Genomic DNA, 14,312 nt, shown 5'->3' on the forward strand with positions numbered 1-14,312 from the left:
ACTATTATTTTCTACAAATTGTGCTTGAAATGTCCTCCTATCTGATCATAGAAGGTTCAGCAAGCCTCCTGACATGCAGCGTCTTCGATCATTGTTCCTTAGAAGCTTTCTCTCTCACCTTTTCTCCTGGTGGTCCACTTGGTCCCGGTAAACCCTGCATTTAAATGAAAACACATCAAAAATTGCACAGAGCATCAAACAGAAAAAGTTACACACAAAACATGTAGTTACACATCATTTAGACAATGCTCACTCTCAGGCCTGGTGTTCCTGGGATCCCTGCCTTTCCTTGATCACCCTGAAAATACAATATTGTTCAGAGAACTGTGCAAGTTTCCTTTAAAACCGACTAAAGTCAACAGTTAGGAACTTTAAAATCAATGAAAATCTAAACCAGCAACTCCAGCTCTACTGACTTTCTCTCCAGTCTCCCCAACAGGCCCTCGCTCCCCCTGCAAAGATATAAAAGTTCACATTCATCAAATAAAGAAGAAATCTAAAGCTACAGACAAGAACAGAAAAGAATAAATCCTTTGTCATCCCTTAGCGAAAATGCAGCTATATCAGCAGCAAAGTAGTAAAAATACAATTAATAGAACAAGCAAAAAATACGACGGAGTATTAGGGCCATACATGAAGAGAAAAAATATTTTTGCCATGACGAGATTAAACTCGACATGTCGACTATAAAGTCGACATGTCGACATTAAACTCAACATTTCGAGAATAAAGTTAAAATGTCATGTTGAGTTTAATCTCGCCCTGTCGACTTTAAACTCGCCATTTCGAGAATAAAGTTGAAATGTCATGTTGAGTTTTATCTCGACGTGTCGACAATAAAGTTTAAATTAGTTCAAGAGAGCCAACCGCTGCACAGGATACATGCACAGAATCCTATACAGTTGCAGCACGTCAAAGACTACCTTCACTCTTAAAACGCAGACTGCAGCTGTGGAGCGCGGTTGCTCTTTTCTCCAAACTTTGGAATGTCGAGATTAAAGTCGCCACGATATATCAACTTTATTCTCGAAATGGCGAGTCTAAAGTCGACACGTCGAGATTAAACTCAACATGACATTTCAACTTTATTCTCAAAATGTTGAGTTTAATGTCGACATGTCGACTTTGGCAAAAATATTTTTTCTCTTCATGCGTGGCCCTAATACTCCGTCGTAAAAAAAAGACATTTATCAAAAATGAAAAAATAAACATTTTTAAGGTCTTAGAAATGTGCAATGGAGTTGGATGATAAACAAATGTAAAGTGTGTTCTTATTTATGAACTGATTGTTTTTCTAAAGTTATTATGCCTCCAAAAACCTGTGCTCCATAGAGGAGGCCTTCATGATGAGTGATCCAACTGCTATATCTCAGCTGCAGATATGTTGCTGCTCTAACTGTCTATTCTGTGGAGGATGTCGAATACATTTGCACTGGTATAAGTTAGTCTCTGGTGTTTCTAATCAGTTTTCTAAAATGAAAAATGATCATCTTCAACAATAGTGCATTAGTAAAAATCACTAGAATAAAAGTAGCGTTCATTCTGGGCTTTTTATAATTAAATATTTTACAAACCCTTGTTCATGCGTCTGTGTAAAAGAAATAAATGAGATGAAATAATTTAACGAAGTAACTTTTAATTTTGAAACCAGTTATTAGTCTTCTCTGATAAGAGCCTGGTGTTAAACATCTAGATTACGTAATATTTGCCAGTTCATCACTGCTTCAAAGTGTAGCGCTTTCACTGTGCCAAGCATGCCAGTTTAGACATGTTCAAAGGAACAACTTGTCTCTCCTCAGGACTCACTCTGTCTCCTCGTGTCCCAGGTTCACCTGGCTGTCCTCTGTCGCCCTGGTGAAACAGAGATCAGGACAAAGATCCATTTTGTTCCATATTGTTAAAGTCATATTTGTCATCACATGCATCCTACCTTGCTGCCAATCTCGCCTGCAGGTCCACGGGGGCCCTGGAAAATATTGGAAGTATGCATGGGCTTAAAATATGCCTTTATTGTGTTTTTTTAGTTAGCATAAAGGATAACTTAAAATGAATGTTTCTACTCAGGCAAATGGTTGGATACAGACCAATTCTGAAACATTTAGCATTTTTATGATGAATTCACATGATGAATTTTAAACCCCGCCCCTAAAAATATATATATACATTTTTTCAACAGCTGTGAAGATGATTTTCCATGTAATTTATTGTATACATGTGGCTGTATTTTTAAGGTTGATACAAAATATATATATATTTTTTTTCTTAAAAAGCTGATGTTATTTGTCCTACAGGTGGCGCTACAAGTTAACAAAAACAATACTTGTCTTCTACTGATCCATATAGAGTAAACATTTTGAAAACTTGTTTCACTGAACCACCTATCCAAAGCTCAACTGTGTCTTTCTGGGATAGTGAGTTTATTATATTTGTCAGATCATTAATCATTAAAGTGTCATGTGATTGACCCACCCTGTCACCGGGCTCTCCTTGCTTTCCCTGAGGTCCAGGTAGTCCAGTGCCATCGTCGCCCTGATGAACACCAGGGACCCATTCATTTTAACAGGCCTTTTAATTGGTTTACATTTTCAAACACTAAATACATCCTGATGATACCTTATCCCCTTTACTGCCCTGTGGTCCTGCTGGCCCTCTAGGTCCCAGGACACCTGCAGCTCCTGGAATACCCTGGTTATTTCAAAGCAATCAGTAAATTCAAATTATGCCAAATCTGCATGAAACTGCAGTTGCAAAACTAACAGATCAGCACATTATGGACGACTGGCAGCACTTACAGGGGAGCCCTTTTCACCCTTCACGGCCACGCCGCTTCCTATTCCTGGAGGTCCCTGACAGAAAGGAGAGATAAGAGCCCAGGATCATTACAGTCTTTTTCTTCACAGGAAACTGCTTCCCTTACTGTAGAGGACAAGTTGAAGATGGTATGACTCACCCTCTCTCCTTGACTGCCCTTATCTCCCTGTGGGAGATAAAGTGAAGTGAGAATGACTTGAAGAGGAAAATAAAAGCTTAAGAAGCAAAGACAATAAAAGACTGAGTGATAACCAAATATAACAGACCAAGACTGACTCTATTTTAAAAAACTCACTTTAATAACTAAATAAAAATATAACTTTGCTAAAAGAAGCACTTTTAACAAATGATTAATGATTTAAGCAACTGTAGTAGCAAGTAGCAACAAAGAATGGAGAGCGAAAAACAAATGATTGAAGGATCAACATTATGATTTGGGCAGTGACTTTCTGATTTTGACCCCTTAGGATCCCTGATTCTTTGTCATTTTGAAATTTATCACATAAAATAAAACAAGACATGTAAAAAAACTAACAAAAAGGCAGTTTTGTTTGAAATATATATATTTTTAAATCAGTATCTCGTGCTTCAGACGGTCCTAAAGTCACTAACATTACAATTTTACGAGGATGTTCTGATGTAATGTGTACCGCTTCCATTTTTCTCAACTCAATTTAAAATTCAACTCATGCTAAAATCACTGTGTTGCAAAGGTGGGAAGTTTTGGTTTTAGTTAAAAAACTAACTGCAAAGATTGCTACAGTAAGCTGCTGTAATGCTGATTCTAAATTTGGTTGGTTGTTGTGCAGAAAAAAACAAATATTCATTTGCTCTAAATATAAAAAAAAATGAACATGGTTCTGTAAAACATTAATTCCTGTCACATCTCTGAAGTGTGAAAGTAATTTTTTTTGTGGGAATAAAGGGGGTCCAAATTAAATGTTTGCTGCACAAAGACACATAGGTTACTTTTAACCTAATGTCTTAATTTATTTACAGTATCTGTTTTTCTGCATTCAGAAATCAATTTACAATCAGGAAAATAACATTTACATTTTTTTGTGAGTGTCCTAGAAAGGACAAATATTAATTTGATGATTTCATGAAAACATAGAGCGAGCCATGATATAGAATCAGTCAGCATTTATGCAAAACATTGATTTAAGATAATTATCTTCAGATTAATTATCTTAGAATTAATCTGAAGATAATTAATATTCTTATTGTTGGATCATTTTTGATACAACTGATCAAGAGTTAACTGATTCTGTACTTCAATTTATGTGTGGACATGTATCACAATAAGATGAATTAACATTTTATTTTTACAGACGGGAAATGGCATGGATATGAGTTATATATAACTCTTACTAATATATATATAATATATATCACAAAACTTCAAACAGATAAAGAACTAATAATTGCCTAATAGTACTTTTTCTTTGTCAGTATCTCACAAGATGCAGAGATCTACTGAGGTGAGTTCAATGAGCCAACAGAGAATCTGAAGGTTAGTGGAGATAATATAGTCAGATGAACTAAATTATGACAATTCGAAGTCGTTCTTTATACTGTTTTTTGTATTTGTTTTCTGCAACTTTGCTGCATGCACAGTTTGCAAGTATGTATACTGATGCTATGCTGCAGACAGGATAAAGTAGTAGTGTTTATGTTTAAATAGTATTCACATCCCTAAAACTTTGTATGGATTTTAATATGTTGCAGTTGGATTTCAGTGCATTTTATATCGACTTTATGTGACAAGGCTAAACAAAGAGATCATTCTTGCATTGTGAGATTGTATCTGTATTCAGCCTTTTTCACTTTATTGGGAAACCAGTAAGTCCAAGATTAGTAAATCCAATTGAGAGTACTTTTATTGATTGTAAGAACAAGGAGCACAGATCAAAGTTAACTGGAAGATGAATGGAGTTGATTAGAAGGCAATTCTAGGAGAAAATCTATGAGAGGCCTGAAGAATTACAAATACAGGGCAGAGGTTTACCTTTCAGGGGGATAACAGTTACAATAAAAGCATTCAGAGCTTAAATGAAACAGTATGGATTATAGCATTGTTTTTTTTTTAATAACATGGTGTTCTGTCAAATGAGCATACCTCGTCAGACCAACATACCCATAGTCAATACGCATGTGCAAAACATCAAATGAGCGTTTATCCCTTTAGTTTTGTACAAAAAATAGACTTTACACTACCTCTACGGGCTTGTATTCCTTTGGTCATGTACGAAAAAAAAAAAACTATTTAAGGTGGATCACCATACGTTTCCAAAAACACCAAAAAGTAAGTAATTAAATTGTTTTTTTGTACACGACTTAAGGGATACACGCCCGTTGAAGTAGTTTAAAGTTAATTTTTCATACAAAATCAAAGGGAAAAACTAAAGGGATAAACTGGTATTGACTATGGGTATGCTGGTCTGACCGGGTATGCTCATCTGAAAGAACATCAGTCCAAGTTCAGACAGGTTTTTAAATGTTGTAGGCGTAACAGAGAAAACAAGGGCTGGATACAAATGCAAACCCAACCCTTTAGAGGTTTTGTTTTGTAAAGAAAACAAATAGTATTATATTTGTATTACATATATACACTCTTGTTACAAAACAGTGCAGCAGTGTGCTTTGAAAAGATCTTTTTTTATCTCATCAAGTATCTATCTCTAAACCAGCCAATGATATCTAATTCATTCATTATAAACTTTGAGATTTTTTTTAGCACTTTGAGATTTTTTTGAAATGTAAAGTGCAATACAAATAAAATGTATTATTATTATTATTATTATTATGTAATTTGGGAAAAGAGATGGAGGAGCCAAACCTTAATGGAAAGTCCTGGTGTTCCAGGAATTCCTGGCCGACCATCCTGACCTCGTGTACCTGGAACTCTAGGGGCTCCTTTGGCTCCTTCTATGCCGGGTCGCCCTGGGGTACCCTTTATATATGATGCAGAAATACTACATTGGATTTCTTAAGGAGAGCTTAATACCATTTTTACAACTCTTTAGAGAAAGAGAAAACATTACCTATGAAATGATGGGTGTTTTAACTATGGAAACTTACACACTATACAAAATATGGAAAATCTAAGTTTCCCTTTCTTTTGTCTCTAAATTAGGTGACTTTACACTCTTACTGGTATTCCTGGGACGCCTGGTTCTCCTTTCCTGCCTGGCAAACTGGATACAACTGAACCAGGTTCCCCCTGCAATATTATCAGAGCAAAGACACATCCAACTTTTACTTCGGTGCTCTCAGCCACTTTTGAACCAAAACTACTTATATGATTTGACAAAGAGTTTTAGCTTACCCTTTCACCTTTATCCCCCTTTGGCCCAGGTGCGCCTTGTCCTCCTGGTTCACCCTAATAAAGAACAGATACAATGTAAAGCAGGATACAGGTGATAGTTTTCTAAACTCAGATGGATACTTACTGTACTTCCTCTGACTCCAGGAAGACCTTGTGAACCCTAAGGGATTACATGGATTTTTGTTTGTTGTGTTATGTCATTTTCTTATTATTAAAATAAAATAATAAAGAAAAAGAAAACAGTAAACAGGTTCTGCTCGCTCACTTACTGGAACACCTGCATTTCCAGCAGCCCCTGGTCTTCCTGGTAATCCTGGATTTCCATCCACTCCAGGAAAACCCTAAAAGATAAAGAGGATTAAGTATATAAAAAATATCTTATTCTATATTGACAGGTTTTTACAATGCTGGCATGAACTTAGCTGGACTTACTCTCTCCCCCTTTTCCCCTTTGATAACCTGGGAAGGGTTAATAGGGATAGGTCTTCCTGGTGTTCCTGGTCGACCTTCTGGTCCCCTGGGACCCTCCCTCCCAGGCAAACCATCACGGCCCTCCATCATGTCATTAGGGAAAACATTTGTATTAATAGTATTACTTAATATTATGTATCATGTTTTACCACACTTGTCAAAATAGGGATTTATCTGACTCACAGGCTCACCCTTGCGTCCATCTGTACCGTCTCTGCCTCTTTCACCCTTAGGCACAAAGCAAAAATAAAGAAGCATGCAAAATCTTACTGATTGCAGCATTTCTGACAACTATGTCAAAAAAAAAATTGTAAATGCATTTTAAACCTACTGGATGTCAGCAGAAACATGACTTTCTGACATAATTTTCAACATTTCGATCAAATGTTAAGAACTAAAATAGTTTCACCTTAAAAGTGAGGTTATGAAAAAGTAATCCACTACTTTACCTTCTGACCACGATCTCCCTTTTCACCCTAAAAGACATAGTTTAAAAAAATTCATATTCAGGAGAAGGCAGCAGCAGATCCAGGAGGTTTTGAATGTGTGCCTTGGTTAACATGGTTTCAAGGACTGTGGTAAATTGACATTCTGGATTATAATATAGGATGGTGTAAAAATAACTTACCTGAGGACACTGTACAGTACACTGCTCTGGACCAGGAATCACCTGAGCAAATCAAAGGAAACTGTTAGGTGGAATGAAATGCCTTTAGATTGCAAAAGGTCAAGATCTGAGAAGGAAACACAGAAATCTTAAAGAAAACTAATCATCTCCAAAATAACTAGTTCCTCTAAAGCATAGCAGCTGAGAGAGAAGGTTCTGGGTTTGGACCGGGCCTAGCGGAAAGCCTGAGCTATGAGCTCCGCCCATGCGTTGCAGCCAGCGACTATGCACGCCACTTCCAGGCGTTTCTCCTGGAAAATCCTAGTGAGACTTTTAAGCCTGCTGTGTGAAATACAAAGTTGTTACTAGGCTCCTCTAATGCCCCACTATAAAAGATAACCATAGATACAAGAGTTTGGATAATTTTTGCCTTAAGAGCTGCCTTAACTCTTTATCCCAAAGATTTAGCAATCAAATCCACTTTATTCATATAGTACATTTAAACAAAAAAAATTTCCAAAGTGCTGCTCAAGTATAAAACAATAAATATAAATAAAACTGTTTAAAACAATAAATACAATAAAATAAATACAAAACCACAGGGCAATGGCGTAACAACACAACAATAGGCCCGTAAGCAACATTATCTGGGTGGCCCCCATATGAAGTACAACACTCTGGATTACCCATAATTCCAAGTCTAATGTAAAAAATAAAATATTGAAATACATCGTTCTTTTAAGATCTTTATTGTGGTTTGAAACATATTATATGAGTGTATTTTTTACCAGCCGACTAATGAACTATACACTGTTATTAACATAGTAATTAAAAGTACCACTGTCTGCTTTGCTATTAGTGTCGTGTTTAAAGGGCTCACCATCATGTTGAAATCTGGCATATCTTGGGGTATAAATAAGGTCTGGCGAGTAATCGTAAAATCAGGTTAGTTTTAAGAGGAATTTTTTGCACCATTATGTCTGCAATCAGACGTCCTAGTCCAGAATTGGGAAGGAGCCTAGCAGGTGTCAGTGACTGGCCCCTAAGAGGTCGGGGACCCGTAAGCAACTGCAGCCTCTGCTTACCGATATTAACGCCATTGCCACAGGGGACCACACAACTTACACAATGCTAAAAGTCAGAGAATAAAAGTTAGTCTAAGATGAGGTTTAAAAGACTCCACGGTGGGGGCCATACGTATATTGAAGGGCCGTGAATTCCACAGCTTAGGGCCAAAAACAGAGAATGCTCTTTCCCCTCCGGTTTTCCTATTGTCCTAGGAGTCACAAGCTGGAGCTTGCCCTCAGACCTCAAAGTGAACAGGGGATGGTCAATTTGGATGAGGTGTAACGATGTACTGAGGTCACAGTCGATTCAAGGCCTCAAAAACGAACAATAATATTTTAAAGTGGAAGATGGCTGTGCCTTAAAGCAGTGGTTTGCTACAGCTCCAGACAAAATACACCAATTAGAACGCTACAAAGTAGGCATTTATCCTGAACCATCGATCCATATCAATACGTTTTTTTGCACCATGTTTTTTCTTTTCTTTTTTTCTTTTCTCCTACACTGTTTACATTTGATCATTGCTGCAACTTATGGAATTGAAATGTTCATTTACTGTCTGGAAAGCTGTACTAAATAAAATTTCTTTTAGTTTTGTATACACTCTATGTATAGAAAATTACAATAAAAGTTGTCTAAGTCTAAGTAAGAATCTATTCTAAACTTAACAAGGAGCCAGTGCAAAGACGCAATGTGTTCACGTTTTTTGGTGCCCGTTAAAAGTTGTGCCACAGCGTTCTGGACTAACTGCAAAGAGAAAGTGCTTTGTGGCTAATGCTCGAATCCAGACGACTTAAATAAACGCATGCACAACTTGCTCAAAAAGATTTAAAGATAAAAGGTGTAATTGAAATTCCTAAAAGATCTTGGTCAATGAAAAAATGATCGGGGAAGTCAGGTCCTGTTAAAGTACCTCGTGAGATAATTTGCACTTTCTAGATTAAACATTATTCTGCTGGTTGTAGCCACAAGGAGATGGGCACACTGTGGCCATAAAGGGATTGACATGGTCATCAACAGCATTCAGGTAAAACAATGCACAGTATGGTAACAGGGGCTTTCAGAGAGCTGAAAACACCCTCTGTGGTATTTAAGGATCGCCACCAGTTTGAACCATTGATACAATAATAAATAATTGAACTGTATTGATCTCACATTGGAGAAGTTTACCTCTGCATTTAACCCATCCCCTTAGGGAGCAGGGGGCTGCCATGGTGGGGTGCCCAGGGAGCAGTGTGAGGTTACGGGTCTTTGCTCAGGGACCCAGAGTGGCAGTCTGTGGGAGTGGGGCTCAAACTCAGAAACTCAGGATTCCAAGCTCTATGCCCTAACCACTAGGCCACTACTCCCCAGTAAGGCAGGATACACCCATGATTTTATGTTATCTACCATTAATCAGGGGTCGACAACCCACGGCTCCGGAGCTCTTTACATCCCCCTCGCGGCTCCCTGAAAGTCGATTTTTATTTTTATTTAATTTTTTATATGGTGTGCAGGAGGTCGAACAAAAAATAATTATGTTTTCCAATGCTGTAAACATTTCTATAATAAATAAATTTAAACAATAATTTTTAGCCATACCCATAGAGATCAGTGGTCATAACTTGCCACCAGCACGGCATGGCGCAGTGCCAGGCAAACAAAGCTGCAGGTGTGTCTCGGACCATGCATCCCAAAGGGAAAAAAAGGAAGATAGCTGATGTAAAGAGAGCATTTAAAGAATGGAGCGAATCATTAGCTTTCATTATCAATGCGGAAGGATTGTCTGCATTTTTGCTTTGCAATCAGAGGTTGTCAAAAAATAAAAAGAAAAATTTGGAAAGGCATTTCCAGGGAAAGAATGCTGAATATGCAGTCGACCACCAAGCTGGGAGGGAGAGAAAAAGTGTGATTGCAGAACTTCTGGGTAAATTAGAGGAGTGCAAAGATAGATTTAAGAAGTGGATTGCATCTCCAAACTCCACTACTGTTGCTAGTTTTGTTGCAAGGTTGGAAAACCGTCCACAGATCAAACAGGTAGCGCTCTGATACAGGTATGTAAACTTTCTTCTATTTTTCCCCAAATCCAAAAAATATAAATCAAACCAAGGAACGCTGGTGACAGAGGATGTGGGATTTCAGAGGATGTCAGTTCCTGCTTGCTTCCTCATAACTCAATCAATTCCTCCCAACAGAAATATGCCCACCATAGAAAAATTACTTTATTGTGTTTCTATAATTTCATCGATGCAACAAAACTTTTATCACCGCGCAGTGAAGGGTGGTAAAGCAGCGCATGGCGAGTGTTCAGTGGTCCTCCCTCACCACATGCTGCTATGTGACATTGGCTCCAGGATAAACATTTAATCCTGAATGATTATTATATATTTAAGCCAACATAATCCTTTTCTATAGTGGGATAGTACACTTAGAACCCGTGTTGCCATACGAGGCATATATAAGAATTTTACATTTTTGCAGTTCCAGAGAGATTTATTTTTGTTTTTTTTTGGTCCAATATGGCTCTTTGAGTAGTTTGGGTTACCGACCCCTGCCATCAATGTTTCTCACCAGAGTCCTTCGATGTACAGAACAAAAGAGCCTTTTGTACCCAGGATTTCAAGAAATTCTGTGTTTCACAAAACCATAGATGAGAGCAAGAAACAACCACTTGGATCTTTTCTAAAGAAAACGTGACAGCCAAAAGAGGCTTCTACGTTACAACAGACAGACACATATCCAATTGATGCATTTCCCTGCATCACACCATTACAGTTAGACCTGCAACTAACAGTTATTTTGAAATCGATTAATCTATCGATTAGGTTTTTTGATTAATTGATTAAAAATCGGATAGCCAAAGGTTATTTAAAGAAGATTTTTTACGAAATGAAACAAGCTTAAACTTAACTTTTTCCATTTGAGGAGTTCTGGATAGAGCATATTGACAGACATTAAAGTTTTTTATCTTAAATGCAAAATGTTTATGATATAATAAATGCTCTAAGTGGGTCCCTCTGTCAGCACAAGGCTTATTTTAGAGTCTCTATACTCCGGCTAAAGTTTAATCGATTACTAAATTAGTTGACGATTATTCTAATCATGATTAATAATTAAATCATGATTAATCATGATTATTCCAATTGTTTCAACCCTAATAACAATAATTGGATTCTTCTCCACTTGAGCATAAGAGTTATCCCTCCTTGTGTGTTTTTTTTTTCATTGAGCATTAAAATATTTGTTTTTCGCAAAATCTTTTTTAATACTTAGTAAAATGCAGTTACAATGGTTGATTAGACATACACAAATGGGAATAAGTTGAGAATATGCAGTTGCTTCTTTGCAAAAACAGTATGACCTGTAAACACACTGACTAATAACATGCAGTTATATATATTTTTTTTTCTAGATTATCTCTCACCTCAGGAATTCTGGCGATCCCACAAAGCAAGTCAGCCAAATCAGCATGTAGTGTGTTCAGACGTTCTGCCGTACTAGCGTACAGAATGTTCTGTGGGTTTCGATCCGTCACAGCCAGCCTCAGTTCCTCTCTATCAGCTTGGTCTATACCCACTGCTAGCACCGTCACGCCTTACATGCACAAAGATATATAAATGATTCAAATTCAGAGAAAGAATTCTCCAACAAAGGATGAAGCAAAAATATTTCACACTAACTTTGTTTAGATATGAAATCAGAGACACTCTAAATTGGTTTTCAGGAAATTATGCATCATGAACACATTAATAGGAAAGTCTAAGCATTGGTAAATTCTTACACAACTCAAAATAGATAATCTACCTGAATCATTTGGGAATGAAAAAATAAAACAAAAAACATGCCAAGGCCTGCTGGTGTTTAATAAGGATATCAGAGTTAAGTGGAGGAATGCAAGTGCATGCCACACTTTTAAGATTTTTACTTGTAAATACAAAGAATAATTTCCATTCCTTTTATAATTATATATTATTTTCTCTTTTAAAATTCAAAATGGAATACAAAGCAGTTTTTTTATGTAATGTGAGAAAATGTCCAAAGGTTTAAGAGACATCAATACTTGCAAGACCTAAATCTATAGAAATATCTTCATTACTGACCTTTAGTTTTTGCTCTTAACAATTTTTCTTTTTACCACATGTTTTCCCTTAACATTTAATGCATTATAAAGGACACAACTAAAGATTAACTAAAAAAGGCATTTATGACAGGGGCTCAACTTTCCAAATGGTTAGACAGAGCAGTAATAAAACATAATAAATAATTAAATTTTACTGATCTCACATTTCAGAAATTTACATCTGCATTTAACCCATCTCCTTGGAGGGCAGAGGGCTGCCATTGTCGGGAGCAATAGGGGGGTTAAGGGTCTTGCTCAGAGACCCAGAGTGGCAGTTTGTGGAAGTTGGGCTCAGACTCAGAACCTCAGGATTCCAAGCTCTGTGTCCTAACCACTAGGCCACCACTCTACTACATCTTAACTTCCAAAAATTACTATGGCCAAAAAATGACTATGGAATGACTATGACCTGGATGAACCTTCACCAGCATACATCTTAACTTCAGTGACTCATTCAGCATACAATCACAGCTTCAGTGCCTCACACCTGCATCTCTTAGGCTGCTGACTGCAAGGGTCAGGTTGTCCACAGATTTTCTGTCAGCAATGATCACGATTGCTCCAGGCACCCTGGGCCTCCTTCCAGCTGTGGGGGTCAGCATGTATTGCCGGGTGAACCTCACCGCCTCACCTAATACAGAGTAATACAGCTAAAGTCACAACTGCATATAGCCACACTAAACCAAGTGTTTATTGGATTATTCTATAAAATACTTTTGTTTTAAACACAGACCTATGTTGTTCCCTGGGCTTTCATCAAAGGGTGTTGACTGGATCTCTTGGAGCAGTGTGTCAGATCTGGAATGACGACTGAGCAGGAACCAGCTTTTGGGTCTAAAACTGTATACAACCACCCCTACCTATAACCAGAAAATCAATTAGTGTTTCAACCAACCATTTTTTTCTTTGCTTGGGATTTCACCAAATGCACCTGAGAGTCTTGAGGCCCAATAGCAGCAAGTGACCCTGCCGCACTGGTAACAAGGTCCCTCAGCGGTCTAGCCAGGTCAGCCCGATCAGTGGATGCAGGCACCAGAAACACCACATCAAGACGTCCGCCCAGACACACTGGAGGGAAAGCGTTTCACAACAATTAACAAATGCTACCTGGTCAGAGCCAATAATTAAAATTAAGAATGGAAAGACAGTGAAGACAAGAAAGACAGTGTATTACCTGTGCGTTCATCAACAAAAGTCTCGGCTGAAACTCCGCCTACAAAAGTAGGCTGGATGGTGAATCTGTATCTGCGGCCCAAACGCAGCCCGGTCACCAGGTACGAGCTGGACAATGCAGGCAGCGTGACAGACAGTCCCCTACCCACATCTGATACATATAGATACATAAAATCATCAAACAAATTTGGTTGTGAAACAAACATTAAAGCAAATGTTCCTTTTGTCACCTGTCTCCTCTTTCCATCGAAGAATGTATCCTGTGGCACCAGGAAGGAGAGCCCAGCTCAGCCGCAGGGAATCCTGAGTAACCTCTGTGGCTCGTAAAGTGGTGTTTGGTAGTGGCGAAGGTGGGGTGACATAACCAGCTGTACAAATGGAGGACACACAAGGTCATAAGTCCCCATGCTATCCTGTTTCCTCATTAGATGTGTCTAACACTGAAAAATTAGACTCACGTGTGGTGACTCTGACAGAAACAGGCGCACCTTCTCTGTTTTCTACTAAAGCGACTACCTGAACCTCATACTGAACGCCGGGATCAAGTTGGTCCAAATCCAGAGATGTCACATCTCTACTCACCAGCTGGCTTTGTTCTACCCCATCTATGCAGCAGAGAGTCATGATCAAACAAGCAGTTTGTTAAGGGAAAAAGTGGCTTTAATAGGAAAGTGTAAATCTTTCTTCCAACAAAAAAACAATACAGTTTCATTCTAAAGAATGTTGATGTGGAAGTAATAAGCTCAAAGAATCTTTAT

The 14,312-nt window shown here is 37.9% G+C and overlaps 1 protein-coding gene across 1 annotated transcript in view; it reads right to left on the reverse strand.

Annotated features, from left to right (window-relative positions):
- col7a1 (collagen, type VII, alpha 1) overlaps positions 1-14,312 on the reverse strand; it is a 110,795-nt gene that overhangs the window by 71,552 nt on the left and 24,931 nt on the right. Inside the window, exons 21-45 of the mRNA XM_038275200.1 lie at positions 14,013-14,159; positions 13,785-13,922; positions 13,556-13,705; positions 13,313-13,449; positions 13,115-13,241; positions 12,869-13,012; positions 11,686-11,855; positions 7,239-7,280; positions 7,060-7,086; positions 6,794-6,838; positions 6,572-6,691; positions 6,409-6,480; positions 6,264-6,299; positions 6,140-6,193; positions 5,966-6,034; positions 5,651-5,764; positions 2,951-2,977; positions 2,793-2,846; positions 2,614-2,685; positions 2,470-2,529; positions 1,931-1,966; positions 1,807-1,851; positions 417-452; positions 254-298; positions 119-154 (exon numbers count right to left, since the gene is read on the reverse strand). Of these exons, the coding sequence (XP_038131128.1) occupies positions 119-154; positions 254-298; positions 417-452; positions 1,807-1,851; positions 1,931-1,966; positions 2,470-2,529; positions 2,614-2,685; positions 2,793-2,846; positions 2,951-2,977; positions 5,651-5,764; positions 5,966-6,034; positions 6,140-6,193; positions 6,264-6,299; positions 6,409-6,480; positions 6,572-6,691; positions 6,794-6,838; positions 7,060-7,086; positions 7,239-7,280; positions 11,686-11,855; positions 12,869-13,012; positions 13,115-13,241; positions 13,313-13,449; positions 13,556-13,705; positions 13,785-13,922; positions 14,013-14,159 (2,003 nt within the window). The remainder of the gene's footprint in view (positions 1-118; positions 155-253; positions 299-416; positions 453-1,806; positions 1,852-1,930; positions 1,967-2,469; positions 2,530-2,613; positions 2,686-2,792; positions 2,847-2,950; positions 2,978-5,650; positions 5,765-5,965; positions 6,035-6,139; positions 6,194-6,263; positions 6,300-6,408; positions 6,481-6,571; positions 6,692-6,793; positions 6,839-7,059; positions 7,087-7,238; positions 7,281-11,685; positions 11,856-12,868; positions 13,013-13,114; positions 13,242-13,312; positions 13,450-13,555; positions 13,706-13,784; positions 13,923-14,012; positions 14,160-14,312) is intronic.

Source organism: Cyprinodon tularosa, unplaced genomic scaffold, assembly GCF_016077235.1.
Source record: "Cyprinodon tularosa strain WSP-4 unplaced genomic scaffold, ASM1607723v1 ctg95, whole genome shotgun sequence".
NCBI lineage: Eukaryota > Metazoa > Chordata > Actinopteri > Cyprinodontiformes > Cyprinodontidae > Cyprinodon > Cyprinodon tularosa.